General features: G+C 29.8%; 1 protein-coding gene across 1 annotated transcript in view; it reads left to right on the forward strand.

The window, feature by feature from the left end:
* Window positions 1-1,195: 1,195 nt before the first annotated feature.
* Window positions 1,196-15,839, forward strand: part of LOC123655867 — a 94,486-nt gene continuing 79,842 nt past the window's right edge. Inside the window, exon 1 of the mRNA XM_045591614.1 lies at window positions 1,196-1,268. Within this exon, the coding sequence (XP_045447570.1) occupies window positions 1,196-1,268 (73 nt within the window). The remainder of the gene's footprint in view (window positions 1,269-15,839) is intronic.

A 15,839-nucleotide genomic window follows, 5' to 3' on the forward strand; every position in this document is an offset into this window, starting at 1 on the left:
CATCTGCGTTAAATTTCGCTGTCTGTCAAGAAGGTACACGTTTAGGCCAGTAAAAATAGAATTTAAACTCGCACTAAAAATCCGACCCAATTTTTATTTATTTATAAGGTTTAGGATTACTCGCTAAATATAAAATCACATAATTCTGACTAAATAGAGGTGGAGCTTCAAGCGCTATCTGGAAAAAACGTTTTAGACCAATATCTCGGAAACTATGCACTTTAGGGCAAAAGTTACTGAGAGTATTGTTGTAGAGAAAAAAAAATTGCATTTTGGTTTCCTGTAAAGGTTTTTGTACAACTTACTGTTTACGATTTATGACCGGTTTTATTATTTATTAATCCAATATATCGTCGTATAAGAGTGGTCGACCGAGATAGAAAAATATTAAAATATTATATATTGAAAACATTTAAATAGGTAATACTTCCGTATGATACATTTAACAGTATTTCGGTACAAAATTTAAGTGGGGTAATGACATTTTGATTGTATACCATAGAAAAACACGCACGTTATTATTACTTGTCGCAAGGGCAAACAAATTCAAATCAAATCAAAAATAGCTTTATTCAAATAGGCTTCAAAAGCTCCTCCGGATCGTCATTTTACAAATTAAAATTTTAATAATTATTAGGAGTGAAGCTATCACTGGTTAGCCCGGTACTGGCAAGAAACTCCGCAGTTACTTTATTTGAAAAAACATGTGTGTTTTTATACACATTTGGTAATATCTTGCATGAAATACAGCGTCACTAAGTCCACACATGTTTATCATTTATGTAATCCTGCACCAAATAATAAATAATATATATTTTTTTTACATTTTGTAATACAATGCTTTAAAAATATATCAATATTATGATTTTCACATGTTACATTATGAAATCTTACAATTCTGTCACGGAACGTATTCCGAAACAAATAACAAAATATATAAAAATGTATTCAAAATTTATAAAAAAATTCTTCATTATAATGAACATTACTATTATAAAATATTTAAGGTCACTTTATTAATGGAAGAATGCTGGTAATATGGTTTTAATAAAGTGTATAAACAATGAGTGACAAACGATGTGAGTTTGAGTGAATATAGCTTTGTTAGACACGTATCTAAGTGAGTTTGAAATTTGAAGTGAGATGACGTATTCAGACAGTTCCAGTTGATGACGATAGACGTTGGAAGGGCAAGATGAAGGGCAGATATGATGGGAGAGTTCTCTCCATCGTTTTCAGCACTCTTCTGCTGGGGCGGGCTATTGCCGGTAAGTTTTGACTCTTCCTTAAAACTATCTTATTTATTTCTCAGTGTTAGAAGTTAATAAATTGTTTGATTCAGTTATTTTTACTTTAAATAAATATAACAATGTTAAATGTAAAAATAGCCTTACAAACTACAATATACAAATGAAACACAATAGGTAACCGTTGAAAAGTTATTGTGGGCGGCTAGATATGGTATTACAGCACTCCTAATGTTTTTCCCAACAGACTTAGTAAACCACTCTGAATGAATCATTAAGCGATTCCGCGGTATAGGAAATCGTGGTCACGAAGATGTAAAAACAATACTGAAACTGCCGCTGATATATATATTATTTTTTCATGTAAATATTTCGTACGTTTACCGACAATGATATAAAGTGATATGTTGTGATATGGTATAAATGAGTTACACTTATAAAAAGTTTATATATATAATGTGTACAAGAATAAATGGACACTCATTATTTTACTGAATAGTTACAAAGTTTCAAATATTATATATATCTGTATATTTTAACTTTTAATAGAGATTGACTATGAAATGTCAGGTAAGAAAAGTAAAAAAACAGTTGTATGAAGCTCAATCCGTAAAGGGGTAGAATAGGAGGTTAGAGCTTGCAAGGAATATTATTATTTCTAAATGACGGTACTATCAAGCTACCTTAGGAAGTAGTACATACCGTGGAAGCTATGGGAATTGGCTAGTCTATCTTCGATATAAATAAAAATGAACGTTGCTAAGCGCATAACTCGAGAATAGCTCGACCAATTCGGCAAATTTATTTTTTTGTATGTTCCTTAAGGCCCACGGAAGGTTTTTATGCTTAAAAAAAAAGAATTTAAAAAAATTGAAAAAAAAAAAAATACTTTTAACTTTTGACTAAGTAATGTAGTGTGTGTGACTTTTAAGTAAGTAATGTAACACATTTTTGCCATCGAAAAAAAAAATATAACTGTCGAAAATAGTTCAACATAATATTTTTATGACAATTAATTCCGAACTTTTTTTATATTGGTATGCTGTTCTTCATAATACATTGTTTTTTGTAAGCAAATCTTGATTTAAATATTAAAGTGATAAGTATTACAATGTCTTTTCTCTTTGTTAACATTCAACTTCCAATTAAACTCTAATATAGTAAATTAAATGTGCGTTACAAAATTGCGATATTTAATAACAACTTTACAAGTAAAAGTAGTCTAAAACCATAGTAACTAGACTAACTAGCTTTGCCCCGCGGTCTGGCCCCCGTTAATTTGATAAAAAAAAAAACCTACTAAAATATTTTCAAACTATTACTGTTCAACTCAGGCGACTTACAAAGGCGAACAGCTCACAGCAGCGTCGTTTCATTTGATTTTACATTACATCCTAAATTATGCGTCCGAATTAAATGCTTTGAAAGACAAAGTTTGTCTTCACAAAATTGAATTGATGATGAAGTATTTTTCATTCATAATTTATATGCCTGGCGAATAGTAATGCAATAAAACAATTTTTTTATTTTTTGTGATCATTAATTCGTTGCAGAGATATTTTAAAACTATGATATCTTCTATGATATTTATTGAAAACAAATGATGTCAAGGATAATTCTGTCTTAAAAGAAATACTTGTGATGAATAACGTATTTATTTCGATAAAGATGTATGTCATGTCTATAAAACCACCTTCGCAAATAATGCATTATTTTTGAAAAAGAAAAAACTTATTACCATAAATAAAGTTAAATAAGGAATAAGGATAAATAAGTAAAAAGATAGACATATGCTGCCGCGGACTTTTTTTAGAACTATTAATTACAATTATTTTCATTATACATGATTTTTGGGCAGCTTTAACCGTTTACACTAAGCAAGCAACGGTAGCCATCAAACAAGAATATTTTTTCATGTTTTCGTAACATTTCTAATTAATGCCCAGATCGCAAAGATTATAAAGATAGCGTTATGTTATATAGCCTATAGCACTCTGCGGTAAATGTACTATTCAATAGATAAAGAATCTTTTAATCAGTAGTTGATAAGATACTCGATTTAGGTAATACGAAAATACGATAAAATTGTTTCTTCTGGATAAAATATCTACTTCATACAAATCTAAATTGTACATCACTTACATAAAAAGTACATGCAACATGTGCAAATAGTTTTTAGGTATATTATAATCATAATATTTCTTTAGAACATGTTAATTCTTATCCGTAAAGAAGAACGTTATTTTCATTTTAGATGTGAATTATTATTGGTAGCTTTGACTTAATTATACTTGATTTACTCATAAATACGAAGTATAATTTTAATTTATAAAACGATGATTCAAAAATTTTGAATAAAGAAAATTTTGATGTGATATACTCGTATTTTGAACTCGCAGAAGTATTTTTCGTAATTTGAACTGTTTCAGAAATAAATGGTTCGACATCAAAGAATGTTAACAACTGATTGAAGGGTATTGATAAAATAGTAATAAACCTAACATCATAGAAGTTCGTAAATGATTAATGACGTATAATTAGATTCTCTAGATCCGTGTCAGGAGATAAGTCATTAAAGTTTGTTCGGATCCAACTATTTGCACGTAAACTGCGGCCTCGATTAGCTGGAGTTCTCATTTACACCACCTTTAGGATTAAATTGCAGCACTAACAACTTGAAATTCCTCTTTGAGATTTTACTAAGCACGTTAAACTATTTAAATTAAATTATAGTGACTTTTAGTTAAGTTTACTTTTAGCAAAGAAAATCAATTAAACAGGTATAATAAACTCAAGGTTTTTAACAACGCATTAAATATTTAGGAAAATATATCTCATAATAATAATTTAAACAAAAATAAAAAGTTCAATTAACTTTTTAGTATCGAAAATATTTGCATCTAAATAGATTAAAATGTATATAAGTAAATATACCATGGATTTTAAAATATATATATAATTTTCCTTTTTTTTATGATGATAGCTAACAAACAAGCAGGCGGTATGCTTCATGTTAAGTACTCACAGCGGCCCATAAACACCTACCGTAGCTGATGGGAAATGAAGAGGGGAAAGTTGGCTTCCGGCACTCACACTCGCCGTCTAAAGTGGAGCTATAGCAGCCAATTCACTCACAGCTAGACAAACATAAGATAAAGTTATATAAAAGTAAAACAGAAACATGCTTGTAATATTCCATATATATTATTCTAACGAAGCTATGAGCCATTAACTCATTAAGTCAAAATCGAAAATTTCTTTATTCAAGCTTAAACGGTAGTTTTTAGTCATCATTCAACAATTACACAATTACAATATCCTTTTTTTAAATAATTATACTAAGTTACAAACTAATATAGATTAGATTCGGCATAAAAAAAATCGGCAAGAAACTCCGCATTTCAGTCGAAGTTAAGTTCAACAAACAAACGAGTATAAATACAAACGTGAACCCGAAAATCATAAAACTTCTTTTTCGGCAATTGTGCTAAAACATACAATTCCAAACAAAACGCAATAAAACCAAATACAAGTTTACGTACAGCCACAAACAAATTCATCTTGAAATAATAATATTTTATATTATTTTTATTTACTTCATATATTAACTTTTATGTGTTTTAACAACTACGAGTAACAAATTACAATCTTGTCAACACTTATGAATTTTAAGTTATTTTATTTTAATATTATAAATATCATTTACTATATTATTTTAATATAAATTATTAAATTACTCATTTTTACTTATACAGAAATCACAGAGATAGTTGTATAAAAAAATCCGATATTCAGTCGATAGTGCAGACGCTGTGGTCATTGGCTAACTTACAACCATCGTAAATCCCGTATAGGTAAAAGTGTTCATAGTGGCATTAAAAACTTATAAATTAATCATTTGTATATTCATCTATTTACTTGGGCTAGGTTTGAAGTCACAATAATCTGATTAATATCTAAACTTAGCTGTTATCAACGTGTACAAAAGATCTTTCATCGTTTCGTTCTCGCGCTACAGCGTCGCGGTAGGGGTAATTAATTTTAGTCAGTGCTTAATTTCGTGACAAAAATGATCAGATAATGTAAAAGCTATTATTATTTTATGAAATATAAAACCGAGGTCGCTAGAATCCATTTATCTTTGATGGATGAGAAATTTTTTAGTAATTTATTATGAAACTTCATAAATATAGGTATATTTTGTATTAAATATTGAGATGTGAAAGAAATAGCTAAGAATTTGCAATTATAAGAAATGTATCTTAACTACATTATTGTATGCGAAATGAAATGAAACTAAATTAAACCAATAATGTAGTTCAATTCTATGCATAATCTTGCATAAAAATTGATGAAACATTTCCTCTAGTTTTCGTTATCTTTTTATAAAAAAAAACAATTAAATTTATAATTTAAAACAATTAAATTTATAACAAAAAAAAAAAAACATTAAATTTACAAAATACTATTAACTAGTTTTATTTTTCAACCTAGTTCAAAAATTATTTTAATAATGAAGATACAGTTTTTAGACTCCATTTGGTAGAGCTACCAGCTAAAAAATATGTAGATAAATGTAAATATTTTCTGTTTACGAGTATATTACAAAAAAGTTGACATGTATAACTAGGTATTAAAATAATTTGAATATTAAGAATTAAAAGATTATATTAACTTCTGCAATTCTCTGTACTAACCTTCGTAAGTACGTACCGCCCGGCTGCGGTTCCTTTGAATTATGCCTTTGGGAGGTTCGCAGAAATTCCGCAGTCTTCACATTTACGTCTTAGTCTATGAAGACGACTATCTCTGTAACCGACCAATCGTTACATTTTGAGATACACTTTACCATAACACTCTAGAATACATTATACGGATATCCTCGCTTCAGCCTGTAATATTCCACTACTGGGCAAAGGCCTCTTTTCCTATGTAGGAGAAGGATCAGAGCTTAATTCACCACGCTGCTCCAATGCGGGTTGGCGGATATATTCCCTACTATGAATAACGATCGTTATCAGGTGTACATGATAACAACCGGGACTGACGGCTTAACGTGCTCTCCGAGGCACGGTGGGGAGACCCACGAGGACTGCACAAACACCCAGACCACGGCAAACACCTGTATGGCCAATACAAATGTTTGTCTTGAGCGGGTATCGAACCCGCAACCGCTAGCGCAACAGGTACAATCCATGGCTGTGACCGTTGCGCCAACGTTGTGCCAAAACGGATATCCTCGACCTCGTTTAAGTGTATATTGTTTAATGTTTAAAGTATATGAAAAAACTCTATTAAATTTGTAACCATCAAATAAACTTTTTTATATAACACTTTAATATATAAGAAACAGAAAAATAGGAAAATTGTAGACAAAAAAAAAGTTTAATTATAAAAAATACATATAATTATGAGTTTTATCTTAATAAAAGTAGTAAACACTTAACTTATACTTAAATTAAAGACATTCAAATTTTTCCTGTTTAATCTGTATGCATAATAAATTACATCTTTATACAAAATTTAAAAAATTTAAATGCAAACATCACTCGTAGTTCCCAGTAAGATAATGTCTCAGACCCTTAGCCTGAAAAAATGGTTTAGCTTCTAAAAAGGGTTTCATGTACATTTACATACATACCTGTGTAAGTCTTTAGCTCTTTCGTGATATAAATTAGGTATATAATAATCTATTAAGTATCGTATAAATCGATGAACTTCATACCACCAATATTTGTTTTGGTTAATATACCGATTTCTTTCTTAATTTCTCTCGTACACACACATCTTGTCCTCTGTATGTATCTTAATGTATGAAGCGGCAACATACATTTCGGCGATTAATTTTTATTTATATAGATTATGTGGAATAACTTAAGTTTCGTAATGTAAAATAAACGTGATATAAAACAGCGAGCGAACTTCGCCATCTGGTATCTGAATGTGTTGTACAATTACAAGATATAGTTCTCAAGCAATATGAGGTTTAAGGTAAAAATAAAATGGCTAAACTAAATGTATTAAATTGAAACAACTTTAAAAAAAAACATTTTTTATATGATTTAATTTTTTTTTACCATGAAATAAAACATTTTTATAAATATTAAAAGATCATTCATTAATAATGCTCGGTTTTGATGTAGCATTGCAAGTAGAAGCGTTAACAGCGGTCCTGGGTTCGATTCCCGCTTAGAGCAGATATTTGTTTCTGATCTGAGTATCTATTCTTGTAGGTCTCCTCGCCGTGTTTCGAAGAGCAGGCAAAATTCTCGGTTTCTGTTGTTACCGTACACTTGATGAAGCAGATTGCTGGATTAAGCTCCAACAATGGTTGGAGCTTAATCCAGCAAGCTCCAAAGGTCTTTGTCTAAAAATGGGAAATTTGCAGGCAGATTCAGTTCAATTTAATCATTAATAATAATACTTTGAACGTAGCTACGAAAACATGACATTGATTAATATTTGAATGACCATTCCCAAAACAATAAGCAAATATAGTATTCACATGTAATTTATGTAGAGCTAACATGCATAGTTTAATATTCTGTGTTAAAATTAAATCATAATATATCTACTAGATCCGTCCGTCTTCAGCGACAGAGCCGCACTAATTACTAATTTAATATTAATGTATTCTACATTCCATATCTACGTAATGCTTTACCATGAATATAAACATTATGTAATAAAATATTTAAAACTTATTTCGTATCATTTGGTACCAAACACCGCAATTAAATACCTCATTTCAGTTTTGAGGTAACGCACGTGCTGGGCGTAAATTACTGTAAAATTTGTTGAAATTTATTTCCATTTCGTGAGAATATTTTATCTTCAATAACATTAAGTAGGGTAGAGTTGTTTATGATAAAATAGATTAAACGTGCAAAAAAAGTTTCTATAACAATTTTATTATAGAAACTATTTTTGCACGTATTTCATTTACAAGAAATAAAGTCGCATTTAAAAAGTGTGTAGTGAAAAAGTCCGATTAAACAGTTTACGTATTGTATTATACATATTTTTATTTCTTATAGTGTGTAGAAATATCAGTAGAAAGTGACCTTTTAGTACATTATATGGCAAGGTAATTACGGTGAAACTTTGTACTATAAAATGTAAGTAAAAATGAAACTTTATTAACGTTTACAATACCACGCATTCTACCTTTACTCGTATAAGTACAAAAATACAAGCTTAAGGAAAGAAAATAATTGAATATTCAACAACTAGTATATGTAATCTTACGTAAAATAACTAAACATAATATTTTAATTGTTTACCTTTATATAAAAGCAACATACTTCAAATTATTATTTTTTACTTTTTTGCAGTTTAGATAAGTGTTTTTGTGCAGTTTGTAGATTACTTTTTGAAGAAACCAAAATTATTTTAAATATGTGTCACTGTTACAGAGCTAGACCAATTCATCAAATTTTAATTAGATTGTAAATCGTATAATAGTGAATTAGGAACATAATTTTGTATAGGTTAGCCTTTGTTAGACACGAAAAGCGATAGTACTGAGTCGCATTAGTACCAGTTCACCATTTGACAGAATTATAAAGTATAAACAACAATATTATACACAATCACACAATATTATAAAGTATAAATAATACAGTAACTTTACAAATATGTCGAAGGTTATGCGTAGTACTACAATTAGTCAAAAAAAATTATGAGTGAATAATCAATCAAAAGAGCTCATTCATTCTTAACAAAATTTTGTCACTTTTAGTTGGTCGATATTATTTTGAAAGCATTCTATTTCTTTAGTAGTAATTATGATAGAATATGTAGATCAATAAATAGCTAAATTCTCGAGATTCGAAGAATTACTGAGATACCCTAGGTTGTATCTGACAAAAGGTACATGCTTTGTCTAAAAAGACAAAGATAATAATACATAATAGAACTAATTCAATAGTGTTGGCCGAATTTTTAGGGTTCCGCACCTCAAAAAGAAAAAACGGAATCCTTATAGGATCAATTTGTCTTTCTGTCAATTCGTCTGTCTGTCAAGACCCTTTCTCTCAGGAACGCGTGGAGTATCAAGCTGAAATTGATATAAAATACTTAAGTCTATTGTCTCTTGGAGTTGTGAAAAAATCAAACTTCTAAGTCAAAGCAATCAAAAGCTATAGTCATTTATTGCTGCAAATTTTAGACACTCGCAAGGGAATCAAAACCTACAGAGTACTCCCCGTGAACTCAGAATCTTGAAATTTGGTACGAAATCTTATAGCACAGATAAAGGAAAAGTTGCGAGAAGCATAAATTCTTTGTTAAATCATATAATAAATATATTTTTAATAACTTTTTTGTCATCGGATAATCCAATCCGGACAATATCGACCCTCGGTGCGCGTGTCCGATTCGCACTTGGCTGATTTTTTTTTACACTCCGTCAAATAATTACAGAGAAGTTCGTATTTTATTTATTTATTTATAAGCTTTACTCTCAGCTATAAAGAATGTAAACAAATACAGAATAAATAAAGCAAAGGAAGGACATGGAGTTATACAACCTTGTCTACCATTCGACCTTCTCGTCTTAAGGTAGAAAAAGTCATTTGGTAGGGGGTCCTAAGTCTCGTGAACAGACACAAGCTCCGCAAAATGAAAATAAATAATTGTGTTTGCAGGAAAACGAAGAAAAACCGACTTCAATTATAATTACAGCCTATACAGTCCACTGCTGGACATAGGCCTCCATAACTTTACGCCAAAAAAACCGTGAACCCATGTGTTTTGCCCATAGTCACCACGCTGGGCAGGCGGGTTGGTGACCGCAGTACTGGCTTTGTCGCACCGAAGACGCTGCTGCCCGTCTTCAGCCTGTGTATTTCAAAGCCAGCAGTTAGATACTGTGTACTGTGTGGCTACGGTACTAAAGAATATAGCCACCCCCTCTCTTCCCGTGGCTATCGTAAAAGGCTACTAAGGGATTACACAGTTCCGCTACCACCTTGAAACTAAAAAGCCGACCGGTGGCGGGATAACCACTTCAATTATATCGTCAAGTAATCTCAAGTATCGTCAACGTAGGTAGACGAAAAAATAGTCAAGTAAATATGCATTATCAAAGATTACTCCAAAAGTTGTAATTAGATCTCGGTGAAATTTAAATGTGACCACATAATAAATGTCGGCTTTCGATCAAATTAATAATCATCAAAATCAGGTACACCCAGTAAAAAGTTATGCTTATTTTCGAGGGTTTGCTTCGATTCCCCCGGGATCCCATCATCAGATCCTGGTGGTTTCCTTATCATGATACCACACTTTCCTTTCCAACGAAAAAAGAATTATCAAAATCGGTTCATAAACGACGAAATTATCCCCGAACATACATATATATATATATATATATATATATATATATATATATATATATATATATATATATATGGTCGAATTGAGTAACCTCCTCCTTTTTTAAGTCGGTTAATAAAATTTTGTAATAATAATATGCTAGAGAAATGTAATTTGACTGTGTATGAAAAACTTTAATAACTAGCTTAGTTGAAAAATTGTAAATAACACTGCAGTAAAATTTACTACTCCTTAATAGAGCCGATTAAAAATTGTAAAAAATTTGTATTTTTTTCCGTTTTTATTCTTAAAGTGTCATCACTTCAGTCTTCGCAAATAAAAAAACAATTAAATAATATAAATTTAATTCTTAGCTCAAAAACCAGTCAAATACTCCATTTTCCATTTTTTTCCTTTGGTAGATTTTTATACTGAAGAGCAGCAGATTTTTAATGATGCGAAATATGGTCTGAGGCTATGCGGCATGATCTCGGCTGTTGAGTACTAGTTTTCATGGGGTGGGTTTCTTGAATTTACTTATATAACACATATACACGGTCAGTGACATATTTTTATACAACACGTTAGCTTTAGGATTTATGTTATTTGAACCAGCTTTGTAGTTTAGGTAAATATTATTTTTCTTATTTCGTCGTAGTACACGAAGAAAAAAATTGTACAAATAAATCTGTCGCTTCAATCTAACTTAATTAAACCTGAATCAATTTTTATATTGCTTAATTTACATAACTCATAAAGGAATAGGTAATTTTTAGTAATGTTTTCTTCAAATTTTAGTATGACTAATATTTTTTTATAAACGCTTCACACTCAACAGTCCTTAGTAGAATTTTCTCCTGTGTCGGGGGTCCGGAAATACATACCACATACAAACAAGCACAAACACCCCGGACCGCGACAAAATACCAATATGGCCAATATTCCTTAAAAATCGTAGTAAAATTTTAGGTACATAGCTCTAGGGCCTCTAGGCTATGTAAAGTTTTAGTATCTTTTTTTTCTCAAATTAATACGACTGAACCCGCGGGGCACAGCTATAAAAAATAAATATAAATATCTACACAATACACACACGGTCGTCTGTTCCTAAAGTAAGCAACTTAATGCTTGTGTTATAGGTAACAGCCAACTGGTATATAGCTACATATTTTTTTTTTTCGATAAACATAATTATAAATAATACATATATAAATATATAGATAAATATTTATATTACACCCAGACTCGGGGTGGGAATCGAACCCACAACCCTCGGAGCAGAAAGCAGGTTCACTACAATATGCGCCAACGGGCTAGTCAAAGCTATATTTAGATAGGGCTAGGTTATATAGGACAGTTAAACCTTTTTATAAAGTTTGGACCGTTTTATGAAAGAATAAAAGTTGAGTTCTTTTGCCGACATTTTTTCAGCAGAATTTACATTAAACTTAATTTTAAAAAAACTATTACAAGGAGTGTGTTCTCATCCTTTTAGGAACCTATTTTAATGTGTAGTATTGTAGCACGATGACCGGTTTTAATAGGCGTTCAATAAGTCATTTTTGTAGTTTTCCAATCATATATCATAATTAGTATGACAATATTGCTACTTTCTGCTACATATAAATTTTGTCAACACTTATATAAAATAGGTAGGTATAAAAAATAGTGATTTATGAAATATCGCTGCTACGTCGGTGACTAACACAGCACGGGCGTGGTTACACCTCAGCAGATTTTCAGTTCCATGTTTAATTTGTTGTTACGTAGCAATTAAGTATTTAAAAACTATTTTTTTATTTTTGATTAAAAAAGGTTGATTATTTCAAATAAGTTGGAAAAAAACTTAAAATAATAATAGTAACCCTTATGTATACCATATTTTGTTACTTAGAATAAGACTGTTTCAAATGAGATATTTGGTTTACATTTTTTTTTATTAGATGCTCAATCACTTACACACAATTACTTCCACTTCTATTTATTTAACTTTTTAGTTTAATTATGTTAAACTACATCTCTTACTTAAAAAAAAAATGTCACACAGTATTTTTATGTGTACTATGATTTTGGTACGGAAGTAAAAACGAACAAAAATATTTCTCAGTTGTTATCACTTCACCTTCCTGCATTAAAATATAACTTTTAAAAATAACTTTAAATCATTAATTTAACTTTGCATAATCTAAAAAAATTTAATGTGTGTCCCAATAGATCCGTTTTAAGTTAACTTTACGATTTATTTTACTACCGTTACTGTTAACTATTTATTTTGAATTATATTTCTAGCTTTTTAACTTCGTTTAATTGTAAAGTAGTCAGGTCTTATCGTCAGCAGTATATCACTAGCTCCCAACTTTTATTTTTGCGCTCTAATTGAAGTGTTTTCTAGGTCGTACTGCCTTTACTTAGAACGTTCGTAAAGTCTAATGCAAAGGAAAATGCATTTAATATAATTATATAAAGTTAAAAGGAACACGTTTGTATTATAAATAACCTATCGTTGTAAGCTTTTCATTTGCTGTATTTATTCATATTCATGTTGAACACGTATATAATTGTATTAATCTGTCATTCTGACATAAATCAAAAAAATGTACGATTTATACGCTCATTAGCGTTGAGCTTAAAATAATAAGTAACTTTATTATTAGTTACATTGTAAGTTTCATAAAATCTTAACATTCTTATATTTACACCTTGTTAATTGTATTGATCTTCATAATTCAAAACATTGACCTAATTTTAAGTTTTGTACTCACATACTGATATTTAAGGTTAAAAATTATTTAATATCTGTAATACTTTGATAGTTACAATAAATTATTTATAGTATTATCTCGATAAAAGGATTGAAATGTCTCTATTGTAAAATGAGCTGTACTTTTGTTTCATACACAGCATTTCTTCTTACCTACTTGATATGTATACAAAATTTGTGAATGTCAATATAAACAAGTGTACTAATTATTAACTAAGTAGTCATATATAGTGCGACGACGTCAGTTAGAATGATTCGAAAATTTATGAAATATTACACTTTGGAAGTTGAAGGTTACACAAATCCATATCCATTGGAACATAAATAAAACATAAAATGATGCTACATTATTGAAACCTAGTCACAAGCATTAATAATAATGTACAGCGAGTAGTAAAAGTAGGTACATTGTAACCTAAAATCGACATGAAGATATTGGATTCTATTTGATACCTACCGAAATTGCTCAGGGGGACACTTCTGTTTCAATTTCAAGAGTGTGTCGAGCAAAAATTGTGTTAGGTAACATTACCTACTACAGTTACCGGTAAATAGACACCAGTGCACGGAGGTATTTCTTCTGGTCGTAGAAAACTGAGTTTGTTTTTAGGACGTTGAGGAAACTGGAATGGTTTACTTTTGAAACGCTCGAGGTAGATTAATGTTCTACTTGTGAATGATACTCGACTTTACTGCACAGAAGATTAAGTGCCCAATTTACAAAACATTGACTAGAGTTATCATACTAACTTTATTTTTAAAAACTATTTTCGGATAAATTATTTGTTTAACAATAGCTTAATTAATTATAATGTTGTTAAAAATTCGACTAAGGTTCTCTATTTTTATTACAAAGTACTTTAAATAGATTCTTACCAGAATAAACCGAAAGATATTCTAAAAGTTTAATCTTATCTCAATTCATGCCTCCGTTGTACGAAAAGTTGGTTCATTGTGCGCCCAGAGCATCAGAATTGCGATTCAATATGGAAACGCTGCTGGCAATCTAGTCACGGCCCCACACGGTCACGATTTATACTGTATATTTTGCTACCTAAGTATAATATTTTCGTGTAGGTGGCGAAAGTTGAACAAAAGGGAATGCAAAAAGTATTAAAATAACTTTGTGATTCTTTGACAAAACTAAAATTTACCACTACAATTTTTAATAGTTTACTTTATTCAGTCTAGAATCGAATTCGTTAAGAGTGTATGCTACCTCAAATTGCTTATTTTCCACTAGGCAGGATGTCCATATCTTCCAAACTACTGAACATTTAAGTTTGAAATTTGTGTATGGTAAAGTTCAGGACATAAGCTATCTTTTATATGTTTCGAAAACACGATTTCATAAAATTTTCTCGATACAACAAAATCGCAAAGTTACCTCTATTTTTGTATTAAAACCTTAATATCTCACTAAATATAGAAGTTATGGACTTGAGATTAAGCATGATAATAGAAATAAGTATAAAGAACATGCTGCGTAAAAAATAACTATTGATAATGTTTGTGGGGAGAAATAACATATAATTCGCGCGATGAACAACCATGCGCTCTCAATTCTCATATGTATTTAGTACGGGTGAAATCTGAATTCGAGCTGAGGTAGTGTAAGCCCATTAATTAAAATATATGAGACCCATATTTTTTTTGCTTTCCGATATTACTTAAAAGGTTTATATTCTAAGAAGTATCTAATGTTATGCACTAAACTAAGGGAAAGCGAATAATTTTAATAACTTTCTTTTTCTGTGCAATATACAATAATATACACTTTAAAATCGTAATTTTGATTTTTTAAAGGATCTATCGTTAAAACAAAAAAGGTTAAGTTGCTTGATATTTCGGTTGTTGATATAGCTTATCTTGAACACAAATTAATGATAGGCGTTAACCGCAGGAAACAAAACAGCCCTCTTTGGCATCAAGTAATAAACTACAACTTTTGGATTCACATGATGTCTGACAAAAAAGAGTTTGATGATAAACAAAAATAAATGTCATAAAATTTCGTCTACTAAGTGTAATACGAAACTAACTGTTATACAAGTAACTTAACTTGTTATACAAAATTAACACTGATTCTGATTAAGCGATTCATTTTGATATTTCATATATTTACACAACACATTTTAAATTACTTTAATAAAATTTACAGTATTGATAAATGGCTATTATATTACCATCATGGATATTATATATTAATATTGTATTATGTTATACATTTGTGTTTGCTTATAACTTTATAATATAATATTTTTCGCATTACGAATACTTTATGCTCCAATTGCTTTTTTCTAGTTAAAATAATTATTCAACTTACAGTGGCCTATAAAAAATCAATTTTAATGATAAATCTGTTATTGTAAATTTCTTTTAAATTTTATTTAATACTTCTTTCTATAATGTGTGCCATAAAGTATTAAATCAATAAATATTTCGTCTGTGTGGTGTTTTAATGAAAAAATTGATATTTTATTATAAATTTTTATTAGTTCTTTTACGGTAAA

Source organism: Melitaea cinxia, chromosome 8 (assembly GCF_905220565.1).
Source record: "Melitaea cinxia chromosome 8, ilMelCinx1.1, whole genome shotgun sequence".
In the NCBI taxonomy this organism is placed as follows: domain Eukaryota; kingdom Metazoa; phylum Arthropoda; class Insecta; order Lepidoptera; family Nymphalidae; genus Melitaea; species Melitaea cinxia.